General features: G+C 43.4%; 1 protein-coding gene across 1 annotated transcript; it reads left to right on the forward strand.

Annotated features, from left to right (window-relative positions):
- Nucleotides 1-654: 654 nt before the first annotated feature.
- On the forward strand, nucleotides 655-11,809 carry LOC139368022 (trichohyalin-like). Its single transcript, XM_071106515.1, has 3 exons — nucleotides 655-948; nucleotides 1,047-1,140; nucleotides 4,318-11,809. The coding sequence occupies exon 3, from the start codon at nucleotides 4,396-4,398 to the stop codon at nucleotides 11,146-11,148; it is 6,753 nt and encodes a 2,250-aa protein (XP_070962616.1). The 5' UTR covers nucleotides 655-948; nucleotides 1,047-1,140; nucleotides 4,318-4,395; the 3' UTR covers nucleotides 11,149-11,809.
- Nucleotides 11,810-20,471: the final 8,662 nt, after the last annotated feature.

The following is a 20,471-nucleotide window of genomic DNA, read 5'->3' on the forward strand; positions in this document are numbered from 1 at the left end:
GTGTCATAATGGTAATTTTTGTGTCATAATAATAATGTTTTCTTCTCGCAAACATGTATCTAAATGTAAAAGTAATCCAATAAGTAATCTAGTTTTACAAAAGTATCTATAATCTGATTATAATATTTGTGCTGCTAACGTCAATTATTACAGTTTTTAAAAAATGTAATCAGATTACATGGAATTGATTACATGCAATCAGCTACTGCTCAACCCTGAATGAAAGTGTGGTATTGACAATAAAAGGGGGAAATTGATTAATTGTAGGAACGATTCAAATCTTAATTTGTCTGCAGGATTACAAGAGCTATTTTATGTGTGTACTAATCAAGTCCTTATTTTCCTTACCAAAGTAATTATGAAAGTTCCACCAATGTGGTTGAACAATGATTGACTAAATTGAGTAAAAGTTACCAGAAACTAGACGCCTCTCACTTCAATCTCACTGAAACAACAGAAGCTTCAAACACACAGACCACACAGCTTATCCCAGTAAACAAAGCATGGACAATGTGTGTGTGTGTGTGTGTGGGGGGGAAACCAAACCCGTCATGGTAATCAGATGCCATTTGTCTCTCATTCTCCGCTTTAAGGAGTGTGACACTTGTGTGGATGACGCAATGAGCTATGTTTGATACCTTGTTTGTATGGCGAGACCATGGGAAAGACAAGTGAGTCACAGACTTAAAACCATCACCCCATGAGTCCAACAGGAGCTAGAGACGACTCCACTCAACCCCTCACGTGAATAGCCACTGTAGTCTTTGAAGGCGCTTAAAGATAAGGCTAGCGTGCTGCTATGGACACATGCTCTTAGATACTAAAATTAGTGTTACTGCTCAGTTTGGCCACACCGTCTTCTGTGTCTATTTCTGTAGCCACTCTTCCATGCTTAGCTTTTAGGGTCCTTTACCCCGCTGCATTTACCGCATGGAACTCAGAGCTTGAGTAGGTTCAAGGATTTATCTTTGGTTATTTATTTATTCAAAGTCAACTTTTTTCCTGCTTGTAAACTTGTTACTCACTCCTACGATTTTTTTTTGCAGGTGCAGTCGATTCATCAGGACTTCCTCATGACCCCCCCCCTCCGTCTTGATTTGACCCTTACCCCCAACCAAACATGGAATGCACGATCAAAAGGTAAAGCTGAATTGTATCTTCATTAATGGTAATAACTGTCCAAAGCATGGAAATGTAAGGGGATGATTGGATCACACAGTCTGGATCGTTTCTTTGTGTGTGGGGTGAAGGGCTCACAATCTGACCCTTCTACCCTAATACCCAAACAAACATATGGCACATGTACACGACAAACATGTCAATATTTACTTTTAATTTTTATGATAGCCATTTGCAAATATATATATATTTACCAACTGAAGCTTTTGTCCAAATTGTGCACTTTTATGTCCAAACAATTTAAGTCCAAACATTTTTAAGTCCATGAGTTATGAGGCGGAACTTTGAAGACGGTGTTTGTTATGTTGCTGACACTAAATTTACTGTATATTACTGTACCTTAACTGTATAATACTGAATAGTTACCTTGGGGTTTGATAGGAGGGATAGATAGCCTCTCTACTCTTGTTTCTCCTCTGGTATTAATACACCAACTAGAGGCTGGGAAATCACCCTGCCTCTGTAGCTGGCATCACATTATAAGCACTGGAAAATAGCTTAGTGCTGGCCAAATTCTCCTGGAAAGTGAATGCATTCTCTCATCTCAGTTCCAGTTACATAATAAAGTGTGTTGTTAAATATTGAGGGCAAAAGATTGAAAATGCATGTGTGTGACTGGCAAAGGCACGACGGCTGTACGCAGAGCTCGGCCTACACATGTCTGGGTAACTGCTGTTGATCTTGACATGATCATGAATCAGAATCATGTTTCTTCTTCTGTGCTTTTGAATCCCATTTTATTCAGAGGGTTAAATTGAATACAACACTATGGCATATTCTATACATTCGGTACTCTCACTGTGTTTGTGTGTCTATTTATCTTGATCAGCTGCAGCTTCTTTTAAGCAGTTTTGTAGGAACAATAACATTGACCAATATGCCAACGGTTAAGCTCCCAGGTCAGAATATTGAAATGGGTTAATGAGCTATTCTAGACCCTCACCCAGATAGCTAAACTGAGCTAAGCAGCTGCTGCAAAGTGCACTGTGAACAACGCCGTGATTTAAAAGCATTCTCAGCGCCCCATGTCAACTTATTCTGCACATATAATGTTTAAAGAGCATTGTGGTGTGTGATTTGCTTATATAAGCTTGACCATCAATCATATTATGAAAATATACACTGCGTGTACAAAACATTAGGAACACATTTACTAATGTTGAGTTGCACCCCCTTTTGCACTCAGAACAGCCTCAATTCATCAGGGCATGGACTCTACAAGGTGTTGAAAGTGTTCCACAGGGATGCTGGCCCATGTTGACTCCAATGCTTCCCACAGTTGTGTCGAGTTAGTTGGATGTTCTTTGGGTGGAGGACCCATTCTTGAAACACACAGGAAACTGTTGAGCGTGAAAAACCCAGCAGCGTTGCAGTTCTTGACACAAACCAGTGCGCCTGGTACCTACTATCATACCCTGTTCAAAGGCACATACATATATTGTCTTGCCCGTTCACCCTCTGAATGGCACACATACACAATCCATGTCTCAATTGTCTCAAGGCTCAAAAACAATCCTTCTTTAACCTGTCTCCTCCCTTTCATCTACACTAATTTAAAGTTCATTTAACAGGTGACATCAATAAGGGATCATAGCTTTCACCTGGATTCCCCTGGTCAGTATATGCCATGGAAAGAGTTCCTATTGTTCCTAATGTTTTGTCCACTCGGGGAATATAAGTGCTGTATATCCATAGTGAAGGTGACCTCAGGAGGAAATGAATCCTGCAGCAACAGGAAAGGTGAATTATTGTGTGGATTATAATAATGGACATTTTTGTAGAGTGGAAATGACTAACATTTTAAGCATTTTTAAACCTCAAATACACCACAAGTTTGCATCTCCTGCAATGACAGGGTGATGAAATGAAGATCCTGCACCTGTAGCATGTTCTAACATGCTGTTAACATGCTACCCACATGGTTGTACACAAACCTATGCTGATTTATAGGAATGTTGCAAACAATAACAGTGATTACAATGTGATGGCCTTGTCTGATGATAATGCCTATATTAGTCTATTAGTCTGTTCGTCCATAGCCTGTTAGTCTAAAGCCATTATTATCGGACTATACCAGGGTTCTCCAACCCTGTTCCTGGAGAGCTACCCCCCTGTAAATTTTTACTCCAACCCCAGTTGTATCTAACCTGATTGAGCTTATCAACTAGCTAATTATTAGAATTGTGTGTGCTCGGTTAGGGTTGGAGCAAAAACCTACAGGACATTAGCTCTCCAGGAACAGGGTTGGAGAGCCCTGATATAGTCAGATAATAATGCCTATAGACTAACATACTCATACAGGTGTAGGATCTTAATTTGATCACCCAGTTGCAGGATAACTTTTTTTCCAATGCAAGAAATATCACACCTGTGGTGTATTTGAGGTTTAAAAATACTTCTGAAGCTTTTAATTTCACCTTTGAAATTTCAGAATTGATTTGCCCTAACAATTTTTTTTTAAACTTACAGCAAATGTATCAACCCCTACAAAAATGTCCATTAATTAGTCCACATTTTCTGTTGCTGCAGGACAATTTTCCTGCTGTAGCAAACTGGCTGAAATTAAGATCCTACATCTGTAGGCAGTACAACAGATACACTGTGGTACAGGGCATCAAGAACACCAGCTCCTATAAAATCTCAGTATTTATGAGACACGAGGTCAAAAGTTCTTTATTGTCATGCTGCTCATATCCATGGTCATCCTTGATGTTTAGGAGACAGTGTAGAAGCATCCTCCTTCCCTTGAAATAGCCTGTGGTGTGGTATGTGTTTGTCTGTGGTGTACATAGCAATGAGATAGTTCAGCTCACACATATCATGGACACAAAGGACAGAGTGAGATACAGTACATGGTCTACCAAACAATGTATTGTTCTATCAAAATGGACACAGCCCTTTCTGTAGTGTTAGGAGGAATCACATTTAAAAAAAAAATACATCTAGCTTGTAATTTGTAAAAATTATTAGGCTGATGAAAAAACGCTTGCATCTCAGGAATGCATCGACAAACACCTGGAACTTTCATTGAGCAGATACTCTACATGCTTCAAAGTCAGTCACCATACAATCTGAATAAAGCAATTAAGTGCTACTGTTTCCTGATTGTGACACTCTACGTATTTCCTTCTTTTCCAGGAAGATGGTAAGCTGACCCAACCAGGGACGCTATAGACTCAACCATCTAAAACCCATTGTCAACCATCAGCCATCACCATGACCTGTGTGGAGAAGCGCCAACACGTGAGCCACCGGAACACCATGCTCCACCACCGCTTCCCCAACGGCTTCACTGAAATCTTCCTGGACGAGACGGACCGAGAGGTCAGCACGCTCACTGACCGAGCCTTCCGGAGCCTGTGCATCGGAGACGAGGCCGTGTACAACGATGAGTTCTCATATGGATTCCCTTTCAGCTGTCACAAGCCCCTAGTGGAGAAGCCCCTGGAAAAGACTAAAGACGCTGGTACAAAGCACCAACTCAATGGTGCCAAAGACACTCAACCCTGGAGGCAGAAGAAGAGCATGTCCAACGTGTTGATTAAAAATAGTGATTTTAAGGAACCTAACGGGAACTCGTGGGATAAGTCGGCCCTCTTCAGCATCGAAAGGGAACTATCAGAATTCTCCTCGGATTACAAGAACCTCACAGCCAAGAAATCAGAAAAAAATGCAAAGTCCTCCAAGACTAAAAATGGCCAATCTATTTTCAAGCTGCGGAAGCTGAATATCAAAAACTTTTTTCTCCACAGCGAGTTCAGCCCGTTCCAATCGTGGAGGGATTTTAACCGCTTTCCGTTAGGTCAAGACGGCATCACCTCCATTCTCCCGGTGGTGGACAACCTCCCTAAATGGTATGACTCCCCGCTATACAAACAACTGACTGAGGCGCATCGAATAGATACACTGCTTGCGGAGGAGACAGAGCAGCAGTGCCAGAAACCAGTCGAACCCCCTCCTCCTCCTCGTCCTCCACCCAAGGTTCTGCCAAAACCCTCTGCCCCCGAGAAGAGGTCTGCGTCGGACACCTCTTCTAAGGGTGAAACCAACGCCCCCTGGAGGAGAAACAGAGCGAGAGCCAAGAGTGCTGTACCTGTCAACCAACCGGGAGTACTTTGCCCTCCCACTGAAACCCCAAAACTGATGGAGGAGATTCCTCTGCTGTATAAAAAGGAAGTCAAGTCGGCAAAGGTGAAAGAAGTGGAAAAGTCGTGCTCTTTGACCAATACTCCATTCAGCATTTCTCAGCTGATGACACCCGTAATACTGTTCAGACAGGCTACAGACACCTCAGAGATCCTGTCAGCAGTGCTCTCTCCCTCTCTTCTCGATCTCCCCCTCCTAGACATAGAGCATGTGTCGCCAGTCATATCAAGGTCGACCTCCGAGGTCGTCAAACGAGACAGCTACAAATCTATTGCGTCCAGTTTGTTGTTCAACCTCAAGGATAACAGGAAGAGGGTCAAGAGCAGGTACAGCCCGCCAAAGTTCAAAACCGAACAGGCGGATCGTAGCACTCTGTCTCCAAAGCTGCTGGAACAGAGACTACTCAAATATGCAAAAGCTCCTTCTGATGGTATAGCCTCTGGCTTCAGTACACCTGCCATTCTAGCCTCCGGTTTAAGCACACCTCCCATTCTATTAGATGGACAGCCTATCTGTAGCCCAGCTGTTTCAGAATCTAGCAATGCTGGTCTTAGGAAATATATAGATTCGGATATATCAGACGATTACTTGATATCCAACTTATTGCAAACCAAAAGAGAGGCTGCGGGTAGCAGGAGCCCTGGGTCGCCCTTCACACACTCAAAGGTGAACAAGCGCTCCCTGACTACAAAACAAACATACCCAACTCTGAACTTGTACAAGAGTCCTGCGGGGCCAGAGATGAAACACTTCTCACCGTCATTGAGTAAGGATACTTTGTCCATTGCCACACCCAACAAAGGACTTTCTCTGAATATTTCAGACAAGACAACGTACCATCCTAGTGCACAAAAGAAAGGGATTTCTCTGAATATACCAGAAAAGCCAGAAAAAGAGATGTTGCAGCGAAAGGAGAAAGACATCAGTGACCAGCCTGTACATACAATAAGGAATACAGCACAGAACAAAGTGGCATCTCCCAATTTACCTGCAGCGCAAAACAAAGTGTCGTCGCCAAATTTAACAGCCAACGCTAAACAACCAACAAAAGACACTGTGGAATTGAAGGAAGAACACATCGGTGAACGGACTGTAAATACAAGAGAAGCCATCACAGCTATTAGGGAGACATTAACTACAGCCCAAAATAAAGTGCTGTTCTCGAAAAGAAAAGACCATACCAAAAGGTCAACAAAGGACATGAGCGAGTTAAAGGTCAAATATGCAGTTGAAGAGGTTACGAAAGCCGGTTTGGAAGCAATATCCACCGCTCAAACCAAAATATTATCTCCCAATAGAACAGAAGCTGTAGAAGAATTAACCATGAACAAGAACAACATCGTCAAAACAGAGGCGTCCCAAGAGAAAGATGACAATGCAATTGTAGTCGAGGATAGACATTCACTTCATTCCCTTTCAGTGCCAAGCCACAGACGGATAGAGCGACAGACAACAGGTGAGACATATCCAACTGACAACACACTCACCAACGGATTTATAGAATGTGCGGAAAAAGAGAAAGAAATGATTTTGTCAGAAAAGGAGAAGGAGCCGGTTAAAAAGCAAGGCAGGTTTAAACACGTGTTTTCAGCGAGACAAAACAACTATATTAAAAGCCAAAGATATGCAATGAAGGAGAGTGGCGAGAAAGTGGAAGATGAGGAGGATTTTGAACCTAAAATGGAGGTAAATAATAAGAAAGATGTGGATGAAGAAGTACATTATACAGAGAAGATGGTGCACAAAGAAATGAACGATAGCGAAAAGAAAGTAAGTGACTTACATGCACTGAAAGAGCTGGAAAAGGCTAGATTGGGTGAACACCTTATCATGGACAGTGAGAATTTGAACCTCGAACCAGGGATAGATAGGGAGACAAAGGCAAAAAACAATTTAATTTCCAGGGAGCTTAGGAACATCAAAAGGGGTATGCTTTCTATGCGAGGAAACACATTCGCTAAAAAAGAGGCATTTGTGAACAAAGAGAAGGAACAAACTAAGCATAATGTATTCTCAAAGATAGACAACAACGTTGTTATAAACAAGTCATTGATCAACGACAATTATGACAAGGCTAAAATGGCCCTTGAGGAAATCATATCGGATAGAGAAGAGAAACGTAAAAAGAAAGTCTTAAAGAATAAAGAAGAGGATGTCAATACAGTCCCAGGTGAGAACACTGATGATAGTTGTAATGTTAGAGTCCAAGAGCGTAGACAAGCAAGACAGGAATCTATCAGGACAGCAGCAGAGGAGGAACAAAAGGAGGCGAGAGAGAGGCTCGGAGATCTGAGGGATCATCATCATCATCAGACACAAGAAATCATTACCAAGACTGAGACACAACTTGGTGGAAATCACAGGTTGGGTGCCACAATCTATGCTGAAGAAAAGAAGCTCGCAACAAGACCTATCAGGGAGGATCAAGAGACTAGAAACATCATCAATAATGTCAGTGACAAACAAAAATACAATATTAGATCCAGCAAATACTCAGCAGAGAAGAGTGATAGAACTGTTGCTAGACAGTTATCTATTGAAACAAGCGATGACACCTCTACAAATGATGAGGTCGTCAGAGAGGAGAGTCAATCAGACGCACCCGTTCTCAAACCAGAGGCACCACCGAGGAGCAAGAAAGGGAACACTGAAAAAGAGGACAGCACAGAGGAGGAGAAAGAATGTGGGAATGTTATGAATATAATTGAGGAGGATATAAAGAATAGAGAACTTTCAAGAAGGGATAGTACTAATGACACAATTCAACAACAAAGGAACACACGGGCAAGAGGCAAGGTCTCAAACAGGGAGGCCCTTGATGCAAAGATAAAAGCAGAAAGACAAACAGATGCACTTGAAACAGAGACGACGACTGAGCAAGATACGCCAATTATACAAAATAATCCCCAGAAGAAGACTATTCTAGAAGACTATTCTAAACATTCAAAGCATCCCCATGAAACAAATGCCTCTTTTTTACTCAGTGAAGAGAAGGAAAATGAAATGAAGGCTTTATTAAATGAAAGCCAAACTAATAAACTTCCTGTAAGGGAGCCCAAAGCAGAACAAACACCAAACAATATGGAACAACAGGAACAACCCTGTGTAAGAAGGAAGGCCCCATTAAAACCAAGCAAAGATAATTCAAAACCTTCAAACCAAGTAAGCATCACTACTGAGGATGAATCAATAATGGAAAAAGAGACCATGAAAAAGAGGCAAGCAACTGAAGAGTCAAACAAATCAGTTAAGATTAGTGAAGATATTGCAAATGTTGATGAAGATATTAGAGAATTAGTGTCTCCGTTGTCAAATAGCAGTAGTATAAATCAAAGTCAACAGGATCAAACCAGTATGTCCTCAAAGTCATCATATTTCTCTGTCGCGAGTTCATTGCAAAGAAACAACGAAACTGACTCAAACATCTATCACTCTTTGGAGAATTTGATTGCTGAATTAGAGGAGGTTGAGGAAGGAGTAGAGGATGTGGCAGAACGTGTGAGATGGGATTTGGAGTCTAAGATAGAAGTGGAGTATTACTCGGTAAGTGATCATGAAAATGAGGAAGTTAAAGACAAGCCAGTAATCCCTTCCAGGCGAGATAGGGAAACATCCCGGAAGGAGGACAACGAGTCAAGAGCCAGAGAGATGGACAAAATTGGATGGCTCCAGAGCTCCATGGACAACACAAACAGTCAAACGCCAACATCTCAGTCCAACGCCTCTTCACCAGTTCTGGGGAAACCGGCTCTATTCAAAGTGAAAGACAACACATTCAAGCATCATGTCTCACCTGTAACCAAGACAGTGAAACAGGTTCTGCACAAGACAAACCATGACCCAGCGGAACGTGCACCGTGGTCACCTAGGGAAAGCTTGAGTGGCTCTGAGAGGAGCGAGGAAGATCCTTTCAATCATCTTAAAGAGTCTATTGAAATACCGTCACCCTATAATGTCGCCACCACACCAGACAAACACTTCAAACCCAAAGAGACGGCATCTCCCCACTCTCCACAGTCACCGCTGTCTCCCTCAAAACTAGCCCCCGAACACAGTCAGAAAGACAAACGTGCGCCATGGTCACCCATGGAGTGCTTGAGTGGCTCTGAGAGGGGCGAGAAAGATCATCTTGATATCCCTGAACCCCATGCTGCTGCCACCACACCAGACAAACACCTCAAACCCAAAGAGGTTCAATCTTACCACGCTACACACTCCCCACTGTCTCCCACAAAACTGACCCCCGAAAACACCCCAAAAAGCCAACAATATGGGTCTTTCCTCACTGTCCCTCAGGAAGATTACATACATTCGGGGGTGAGTCCATCATCAGAAGGGGGGACAAGCACAGTGGATACAGCTGATAACAACCCAGAGGACTCCAAGGTGCAGTCTGGGTCAGTCTGCAGCGGGAATGACACCCAAGGCCCCGGCAGACCCCCCGTGGTCCCTCCCAAGTCAGAGAAGGCCCTCCTCAAAGCCATGAAGCTGACCACCAGAAGGATCCGAAAGGAGGAGAAGGGAAGTCAACCACACAAGAGCCGCAGCAGTAGAAGTGATAAAAACAAGATTGATAAATCATCGGAGCATAAAAATAGTAGCAGTGATAGTATTGACAAGCATTGTAGTAGTAAGAAGCAACATCAGGAAAGGACCGAACACATCAGCCATAGCAGTGAGAAGCACAGCCGTGGTGAATCGGAGCATCAAGGCCGTAGAAATGAAAAGCCCAGGCAGGATGAATCAGAGCGTCAAGCCTATAAGAGTGAGAAGCACCACAATGGTGTACCTGAACATCAGAGCCATGCTAATGAGAAGCCCCCGACAGAAAAAAAAGAGCACAGCAGTCATAGTAGTGAGAAACACAGGCAAGGACGCAGCATTGACGAACAGAGGCATGGTGAATCAGAGCATCAAGGCCGTAAGAGTGACAAGCAAAGTCCTGGTGATTCCAAGCGTGAGGGCCGTAGTAGTGAGAAACACGGCCGAGGGATGCAAGAAAAGAGATTCCGCAGCAGCGACAGAGCTGTCAGTGAGAATAAAAGGCAAAACAGTGAGAGATCCACAAGTGAGAGAACCCCGCGTCATAGAGCTCAGAGCATGGATGGACACATCGGTGATAAAGTGGAACAGAGAATTCGTAGTAGTGAGACATCTCCTAGGGACAGACCAGTACCGAGGAGTCAGCGTATTGAGAAGTCCATTAGGGAGGAGCTGTCTCAGAGGGGCCGAGCCCAAGAGAGATCCAACAGAGAGAAAACAGAGAATTGGAACCATAGTGTTGATTCCTATGCCAGTGACGTTATAGACTTGACATCACCTCACCCTAATCTATCCCGCCAGTCCAGTTACACCAGCCAATTCTCTCGTCAGTCCAGCATCGAGCACGGTTACACCTCCTACCCAATGACCCAACGGAAGTTGCTGCAGGATCCAGACTCGGGGCAGTACTTCGTAGTTGACATGTCCGTCCAGGTCCAAACGAAGACCTTCTTTGATCCCAAAACTGGGAATTATGTGCAGTTACCTGTTCAGCCTCCTGAGGGCCCTGTGTCTCAGGCTTCCACCATGGAGGTGATAACCGCACCAATGGTACTCTATAACGGTTCCTTTGTCCCAGTGCCTGTCTCATCCATCCCATCACAGAAATCCACTGTCCCCGCCTCACAGTTGGACCAGGAAGACTTTGAACAAAGGCTGGAAAGGCAGAGGTATAAACACACAAACGATGGTCATCGCTACCTAGAGCCAGTGAACGGTTCCCAAGATCACATGCTAGGGGAGTTCTTAGGCACTGAGGATCTTTATGACTGTATGAGCTGATAGGGCTTTTATCAACTTTGTGAGAAACGTTTTAACAGAGTTGAAGTGGAGTGTTCATTTGCATTTTTGAATTTGTGGTTTATATGAGCTACTTTAGACTTAATATAAAATTGGCATTTGGGAGTGTCTGACTTCAGGGATTCATGTACGATAAATATGTGATTTGTAATGTTATTGATGGAAAATGACAGCTTAAAGAGAAAGGACATGGGTGTTCCGTGTTAATATGTATTTTCACACGCAGACATGAAGTTTGGTCATGCATTTTTATGTATTGTTTTGTTATTTTATTGATATGTAAAGTTCTGCTTTTTTTTGTGTGACTTTTTCCACAAGCAGTTTGCCCTCACATAAACACAATTTAGTCAGATTTGTATTTATTTATTTAAACATAAAGATACATTGTGTTTTAATCTACGTTTCAGTAGTCAATATCAGTCAACATGCAACTGAATATTGAAAGTCGCACATTACGTTTCCTACTAATATCTAAATGCTTGAAATACCATTAATGTACTTGGCAATGATTTATGCTTTGTAAAATAATTGGAGATACTTGGAAATATGTTTGGCAGTATTTTGCATCGAATGGCTAGAAAAAGCAGGTCTACATTTTGTTTTTGTAAATCATTCCAATAAAAAAAAGATCTGAAGAACTAGAGTTATCCCTTGCTGTTGTTTCATAATCTTGAGCTTGTTAAAATATGAAGTGATTTTTATCCACTTATAAAAAGGCCTACCTTTTCATAGGTAGGCCTACCAACACATGATGATTAGGCCTAAACTGCATTTATACACCATATTGTAATGCTTTTTCGTATAATTTTTTTTCCATTCCAATTCATGGTGAGAGATCATATACAAGTGGTTCCAAACTTTTTTTTAAATCGCGACCCCACCATGTAAAAAAAGTGATGTAATCAACGGCCAAAGTTCACCTTTTTTAATTGGGACTTTTTTAATTGGGACTATGCCAGTCTATTACAAATCAGTCTGATGGTATTTCTGTACTTCTATACAGTATTTCAATCTGAAAGAAATATGGTTTCAAGTGACTGAAATGCATCAGAAAGGTATTGGGAAGTTCAGAAGATCATCAGGCAATGATGTTGTATGATTTTCTGTGTAGAAAACAACATCATTGATTATTTTATTTCCCCCCCCCCAGTCTGATTTAGCACCTGGTCTTGTTAAAGTGTTTTGATGAGACTTGGGGCGTTGTAGAAGAGTCTTATCTTTCAATGATGGGGGTCACAATATTTTCAAGCTTAAACCGTTCAAAAGTTAAAATCACATTTCTAGGAAGAAAACAAACTCTTGCGTTTATTACAACCACAGTTTCACTTGCAACCCCCCTTTTCAAATCACGCGACCCCTAGTTTGGGAACGCTGTCTTATACCATGCATGAGATTGACTTTTTTTATGTGAATCTCAGCCCTCTGGCATCATCTAGTGTGTATTCTTTGTTACACTGAAGAGGGAAATAACAACTGTAGTGTATGATTTAGTGTATGATATTGCAAACAAACAAACAAAAAACTAAGATAAAAACACAAATGATTCATAGGCTTACACGATTTAGTTAATTGGGACATCTGAAATACAGTTGGAAGTTTATATACACCTTAGGCAAATACATTTAAACTCAGTTCTTCACAATTCCTGACATGTAATCCTAGTAAAAACCTCTGCCTTAGGTCAGTTAGGATCACCACTTTATTTTAAGTATGTGAAATGTCAGAATAATAGTAGAGAGAAGGATTTATTTCAGCACGTATTTATTTCATCACATTCCCAGTGGGTCAGAAGTTTACATACACTCAATTAGTATTTGATTGGCATTGCCTTTAAATTGTTTAACTTGGGTCAAACGTTTCGGATAGCCTTCCACAAGCTTCCCACAATAAGTTGGGTGAATTTTGGCCCATTCCTCCTGACGGAGCTGCTGTAACTGAGTCAGGATTGTAGGCCTCCTTGCTCGCACACACTTTTTCAGTTCTGCCCACAAATGTTCTATAGGATTGAGGTCAGGGCTTTGTGATGGCCACTCCAATACCTTGACTTTGTTGTCCTTTAGCCATTTTGCTACAACTTTGGAAGTATGCTTGGTGTCATTGTCCATTTGGAAGACCCATTTGCGACCAAGCTTTAACATCCTGACTGATGTCTTGAGATGTTGCTTCAATGTATCCACATAATTGTCCTACCTCATGATGCCATCTATTTTGTGAAGTGCCCCAGTCCCTCCTGCAGCAAAGCACCCCCACAACATGATGCTGCCACCATCGTGCTTCACGGTGGGGATGGTGTTCTTTCGCTTGCAAGCCTCCCCCTTTTTCCTCCAAACATAACGAAGGTCATTATGGCCAAATAGTTATATTTTTGTTTCATCAGACCAGAGGACATTTCTCCAAAAAGTACAATCTTTGTCCCCATGTGCAGTTGCAAACCGTAGTCTGGCTTTTTTATGGTGGTTTTGGACCAGTGGCTTCTTCCTTGCTAAGCGGCCTTTCAGGTTATGTCGATATAGGAGTCGTTTTACTGTGGAGATAGATACTTTTGTACCTGTTTCCTCCAGCATCTTCACAAGGTCCTTTGCTCTTGTTCTGGAATTAATTTGCACTTTTCGCACCAAAGTATGTTCATCTCTTGGAGACAGAACGCGTCTCCTTCCTCAAATCAAATCAAATCAAATTTTATTTGTCACATACAGATGGTTAGCAGATGTTAATGCGAGTGTAGCGAAATGCTTGTGCTTCTAGTTCCGACAATGCAGTAATAACAAGTAATCTAACTAACAATTCCAAAACTACTGTCTTGTACACAGTGTAAGGGGATAAAGAATATGTACATAAGGATATATGAATGAGTGATGGTACAGAGCAGCATAGGCAAGATACAGTAGATGGTATCGAGTACAGTATGTACAAATGAGATGAGTATGTAAACAAAGTGGCATAGTTTAAAGTGGCTAGTGATACATGTATTACATAAGGATACAGTCGATGATATAGAGTACAGTATATATACGTATGCATATGAGATGAATAATGTAGGGTAAGTAACATTATATAAGGTAGCATTGTTTAAAGTGGCTAGTGATATATTTACATCATTTCCCATCAATTCCCATTATTAAAGTGGCTGGAGTTGAGTCAGTGTCAGTGTGTTGGCAGCAGCCACTCAGTGTTAGTGGTGGCTGTTTAACAGTCTGATGGCCTTGAGATAGAAGCTGTTTTTCAGTCTCTCGGCCCCAGCTTTGATGCACCTGTACTGACCTCGCCTTCTGGATGATAGCGGGGTGAACAGGCAGTGGCTCGGGTGGTTGATGTCCTTGATGATCTTTATGGCCTTCCTGTGACATCGGGTGGTGTAGGTGTCCTGGAGGGCAGGTAGTTTGCCCCCGGTGATGCGTTGTGCAGACCTCACTACCCTCTGGAGAGCCTTACGGTTGAGGGCGGTGCAGTTGCCATACCAGGCGGTGATACAGCCCGCCAGGATGCTCTCGATTGTGCATCTGTAGAAGTTTGTGAGTGCTTTTGGTGACAAGCCGAATTTCTTCAGCCTCCTGAGGTTGAAGAGGCGCTGCTGCGCCTTCTTCACGATGCTGTCTGTGTGAGTGGACCAATTCAGTTTGTCTGTGATGTGTATGCCGAGGAACTTAAAACTTGCTACCCTCTCCACTACTGTTCCATCGATGTGGATAGGGGGGTGTTCCCTCTGCTGTTTCCTGAAGTCCACAATCATCTCTTTAGTTTTGTTGACGTTGAGTGTGAGGTTATTTTCCTGACACCACACTCCGAGGGCCCTCACCTCCTCCCTGTAGGCCGTCTCGTCGTTGTTGGTAATCAAGCCTACCACTGTTGTGTCGTCCGCAAACTTGATGATTGAGTTGGAGGCGTGCGTGGCCACGCAGTCGTGGGTGAACAGGGAGTACAGGAGAGGGCTCAGAACGCACCCTTGTGGGGCCCCAGTGTTGAGGATCAGCGGGGAGGAGATGTTGTTGCCTACCCTCACCACCTGGGGGCGGCCCGTCAGGAAGTCGAGTACCCAGTTGCACAGGGCGGGGTCGAGACCCAGGGTCTCGAGCTTGATGACGAGCTTGGAGGGTACTATGGTGTTGAATGCCGAGCTGTAGTCGATGAACAGCATTCTCACATAGGTATTCCTCTTGTCCAGATGGGTTAGGGCAGTGTGCAGTGTGGTTGAGATTGCATCGTCTGTGGACCTATTTGGGCGGTAAGCAAATTGGAGTGGGTCTAGGGTGTCAGGTAGGGTGGAGGTGATATGGTCCTTGACTAGTCTCTCAAAGCACTTCATGATGACGGATGTGAGTGCTACGGGGCGGTAGTCGTTTAGCTCAGTTACCTTAGCTTTCTTGGGAACAGGAACAATGGTGGCCCTCTTGAAGCATGTGGGAACAGCAGACTGGTATAGGGATTGATTGAATATGTCCGTAAACACACCGGCCAGCTGGTCTGCGCATGCTCTGAGGGCGCGGCTGGGGATGCCGTCTGGGCCTGCAGCCTTGCGAGGGTTAACACGTTTAAATGTCTTACTCACCTCGGCTGCAGTGAAGGAGAGACCGCATGTTTTCGTTGTAGGCCGTGTCAGTGGCACTGTATTGTCCTCAAAGCGGGCAAAAAAGTTATTTAGTCTGCCTGGGAGCAAGACATCCTGGTCCGTGACTGGGCTGGATTTCTTCCTGTAGTCCGTGATTGACTGTAGACCCTGCCACATGCCTCTTGTGTCTGAGCCGTTGAATTGAGATTCTACTTTGTCTCTGTACTGGCGCTTAGCTTGTTTGATAGCCTTGCGGAGGGAATAGCTGCACTGTTTGTATTCGGTCATGTTACCAGACACCTTGCCCTGATTAAAAGCAGTGGTTCGCGCTTTCAGTTTCACACGAATGCTGCCATCAATCCACGGTTTCTGGTTAGGGAATGTTTTAATCGTTGCTATGGGAACGACATCTTCAACGCACGTTCTAATGAACTCGCACACCGAATCAGCGTATTCGTCAATGTTGTTATCTGACGCAATACAAAACATCTCCCAGTCCACGTTATGGAAGCAGTCTTGGAGTGTGGAGTCAGCTTGGTCGGACCAGCGTTGGACAGACCTCAGCGTGGGAGCCTCTTGTTTTAGTTTCTGTCTGTAGGCAGGGATCAACAAAATGGAGTCGTGGTCAGCTTTTCCGAAAGGGGGGCGGGGCAGGGCCTTATATGCGTCGCGGAAGTTAGAGTAACAATGATCCAAGGTCTTTCCACCCCTGGTTGCGCAATCGATATGCTGATAAAATTTGGGGAGTCTTGTTTTCAGATTAGCCTTGTTAAAATCCCCAGCTACAATGAATGCAGCCTCCGGATAAATCGTTTCCAGTTTGCAGAGAGTTAAATAAAGTTTGTTCAGAGCCATCGATGTGTCTGCTTGGGGGGGATATATACGGCTGTGATTATAATCAAAGAGAATTCTCTTGGTAGATAATGCGGTCTACATTTGATTGTGAGGAATTCTAAATCAGGTGAACAGAAGGATTTGAGTTCCTGTATGTTTCTTTCATCTCACCATGTCACGTTGGCCATGAGGCATACGCCCCCGCCCCTCTTCTTACCAGAAAGATGTTTGTTTCTGTCAGCGCGATGCGTGGAGAAACCCGTTGGCTGCACCGCTTCGGATAGAGTCTCTCCAGTGAGCCATGTTTCAGTGAAGCAAAGGACGTTACAGTCTCTGATGTCCCTCTGGAATGCTACCCTTGCTCGGATTTCATCAACCTTGTTGTCAAGAGACTGGACATTGGCAAGAAGAATTCTAGGGAGTGGTGAGCGGTGTGCCCGTCTCCGGAGTCTGACCAGAAGACCGCCTCGTTTCCCTCTCTTTCGGAGTCGTTTTTTTGGGTCGCTGCATAGGATCCACTCCGTTGTCCTGTTTGTAAGGCAGAACACAGGGTCCGCGTCGCGAAAAACATGTTCTTGGTCGTACTGATGGTGAGTTGACGCTGATCTTATATTCAGTAGTTCTTCTCGACTGTATGTAATGAAACCTAAGGTGACCTGGGGTACTAATGTAAGAAATAACACGTAAAAAAAACAAAAAACTGCATAGTTTCCTAGGAACGCGAAGCGAGGCGGCCATCTCTGTCGGCGCCGGAAGTAGAATTTCCTGAGCGGTATGACGGCTGCGTGGTCCCATGGTGATTTTACTTGGGTACTATTGTTTGTACAGATGAACGTGGTACCTTCAGGCGTTTGGAAATTGCTTCCAAGGATGAACCAGACTTGTGGAGATCTACAAAAAACAATTCTGAGGTCTTGGTTGATTTCTTTTGATCTTCCCATCATGTCAAGCAAAGAGGCAGTGGGTTTGAAGGTAGGACTTGAAATACATCCACAGGTACACCTCCAATTGACTCAGATGTCAAATAGCCTATCATATGCTTCTAAAGCCATGACATCACTTTCTGGAATTTTCCAAGCTGTTTATTAAAGGCACAGTCAACTTAGTGTATGTCATCTTCTGACCAACTGGAATTGTGATACAGTGAATTATAAGTGAAATAATCTGCCTGTAAACAATTGTTGGAAAAATGACTTGTGTCATGCACAAAGTAGATGTCCTAAACAACTTGCCAAAACTATAGTTTGTTAATTAACATTACATTTGTGGAGTGTTTGAAAAACGAGTTTTAATGATTCCAATATAAGTGTAAGGTAAACTTCCAACTTCAACTGTATATACACTGCTCAAAAAATAAAGGGAACACTTCAACAACACAATGTAACTCCAAGTCAATCACACTTCTGTGAAATCAGACTGTCACCTTAGGAAGCAACACTGATTGACAATAAATGTCACATGCTGTTGTGCAAATGGAATAGACAACAGGTGGAAATTATAGGCAATTAGCAAGACACCCCCAATAAAGGAGTGGTTCTGCAGGTGGTGACCACTTCTCAGTTCCTATGCTTCCTGGCTGATGTTTTGGTCACTTTTGAATGCTGGCGGTGCTTTCACTCTAGTGGTAGCATGAGACGGAGTCTACAACCCACACAAGTGGCTCAGGTAGTGCAGCTCATCCAGGATGGCACATCAATGAGAGCTGTGGCAAGAAGGTTTGCTGTGTCTGTCAGCGTAGTGTCCAGAGCATGGAGGCACTACCAGGAGACAGGCCAGTACATCAGGAGACGTGGAGGAGGCCGTAGGAGGGCAACAACCAAGCAGCAGGACCGCTACCTCCGCCTTTCTGCAAGGAGGAGCAGGAGCAGCACTGCCAGAACCCTGCAAAATGACCTCCAGCAGGCCACAAATGTGCATGTGTCTGCTCAAACGGTCAGAATCAGATTCCATGAGGGTGGTATGAGGGTCCGACGTCCACAGGTGGGGGTTGTGCTTACAGCCCAACACCGTGCAGGACGTTTGGCATTTGCCAGAGAACACCAAGATTGGCAAATTCGCCACTGATGCCCTGTGCTCTTCACAGATGAAAGCAGGTTCACACTGAGCACGTGACAGAGTCTGGAGACGCCCTGGAGAACGTTCTGATGCCTGCAACATCCTCCAGCATGACCGGTTTGGCGGTGGGTCAGTCATGGTGTGGGGTGGCATTTCTTTGGGGGGACGCACAGCCCTCCATGTGCTCGCCAGAGGTAGCCTGACTGCCATTAGGTACCGAGATGAGATCCTCAGACCCCTTGTGAGACCATATGCTGGTGCGGTTGGCCCTGGGTTCCTCCTAATGCAAGACAATGCTAGACCTCATGTGGCTGGAGTGTGTCAGCAGTTCCTGCAAGAGGAAGGCATTGATGCTATGGACTGGCCTGCCCGTTCCCCAGACCTGAATCCAATTGAGCACATCTGGGACATCATGTCTCGCTCCATCCACCAATGCCACGTTGCACCACAGACTGTCCAGGAGTTGGCGGATGCTTTAGTCCAGGTCTGGGAGGAGATCCCTCAGGAGACCATCCGCCACCTCATCGTGAGCATGCGTTGTAAGGAGGCCATACACACTACTGAGCCTCATTTTGACTTGTTTTAAGGACATTACATCAAAGTTGGATCAGCCTGTAGTGTGGATTTCCACTTTAATTTTGAGTGTGACTCCAAATCCAGACCTCCATGGGTTGATACATTTGATTTCCATTGATAGTTTTTGTGTGATTTTGTGGTCAGCACATTCAACTATGTAAAGAAAAAAAGTATTTAATAAGAATATTTCATTCATTCAGATCTAGGATGTGTTATTTCAGTGTTCCCTTTATTTTTTTGAGCAGTGTATATAAAGCCCTATTACCAGGCTATTCAAAAACAAATTCACAAAAATGGAATGCTAGATCTGAATTTGTTTAATTTAGGCTAAACCAATTATGTACGTTGTATTGTATAACAGCACAATCATTGTTTTCATTCAGCGTGTTTTTTCAGGCTTGGGCTCATGTATAGGCCTATGCTTATGCGTAAGCATTTGAATTAATCATCACCTTAGAAAGCACTCTCCGTTTGATTGTTAGGCTTTGAAACAGCATTCACATTGACCATGTTTTCCACTCAGCTTCAACCTATTGTTGAACTTCTTTCTTCAAATTGATCATTCACAGTAAGGTGAGTTTTAAAAGTGAATCAAATGAAATCAAATTGTATTTGTCACTGGTGAAGAACGTACTGTGAAATGCTTACTTATAAGCCCTTAACCAACAACACAGTTTTAAGAAAACATTGTTAAGAATATATTCACAGAATAAACTAAAGTATAATATATATATATATATATATATATATATATATATATATATATATATATATATATATATATACATATATATATATATATATATATATAAAAGTGACAACAAAATAACAATAATGAGGCTATATACAGGGGTACTGGTACCGAGTCAATGTGCGGGGGTACAGGTTAGTCGAGGTTAGTTGTACATGTAGGTCGGGGTAAAGTAACTATGCATTGACAATAAACAATGAGTAGCAGCAGTGTGAAAAAAAGGCGGGGGATCAATGCAAATAGTCCGGGTGGCCATTTGATTAATTGTTTAGCAGTTATTGAGCCTTCTACCGCTTGCTGTGCGGTAGCAGAGAGAACAGTCTATGACTTGTGTGACTGGAATCTTTGAAAGAAATGTGGGCCATCCTCTGACACCTCATAGTATATAGGTCTTGGATGGCAGGAAGCTTGGCCCCAGTGATGTACTGGGCTGTACGCACTACCCTCTGTAGCACCTTACGGATGCCAAGCGGTTGCCATACCAGGCGGTGATGCAATCGGTCAGGATGCTCTCGATGGTGCAACTGTAGAACTTTTGAGTGT

The sequence above is a fragment of the Oncorhynchus clarkii genome, chromosome 16, assembly GCF_045791955.1.
Source record: "Oncorhynchus clarkii lewisi isolate Uvic-CL-2024 chromosome 16, UVic_Ocla_1.0, whole genome shotgun sequence".
Lineage (NCBI taxonomy): Eukaryota > Metazoa > Chordata > Actinopteri > Salmoniformes > Salmonidae > Oncorhynchus > Oncorhynchus clarkii.

Coding starts and splice junctions, on each gene's coding strand:
- LOC139368022 (XM_071106515.1), top strand. CDS start 4,396: ATGACCTGTGTGGAGAAGCGCCAACACGTGAGCCACCGGAACACCATG.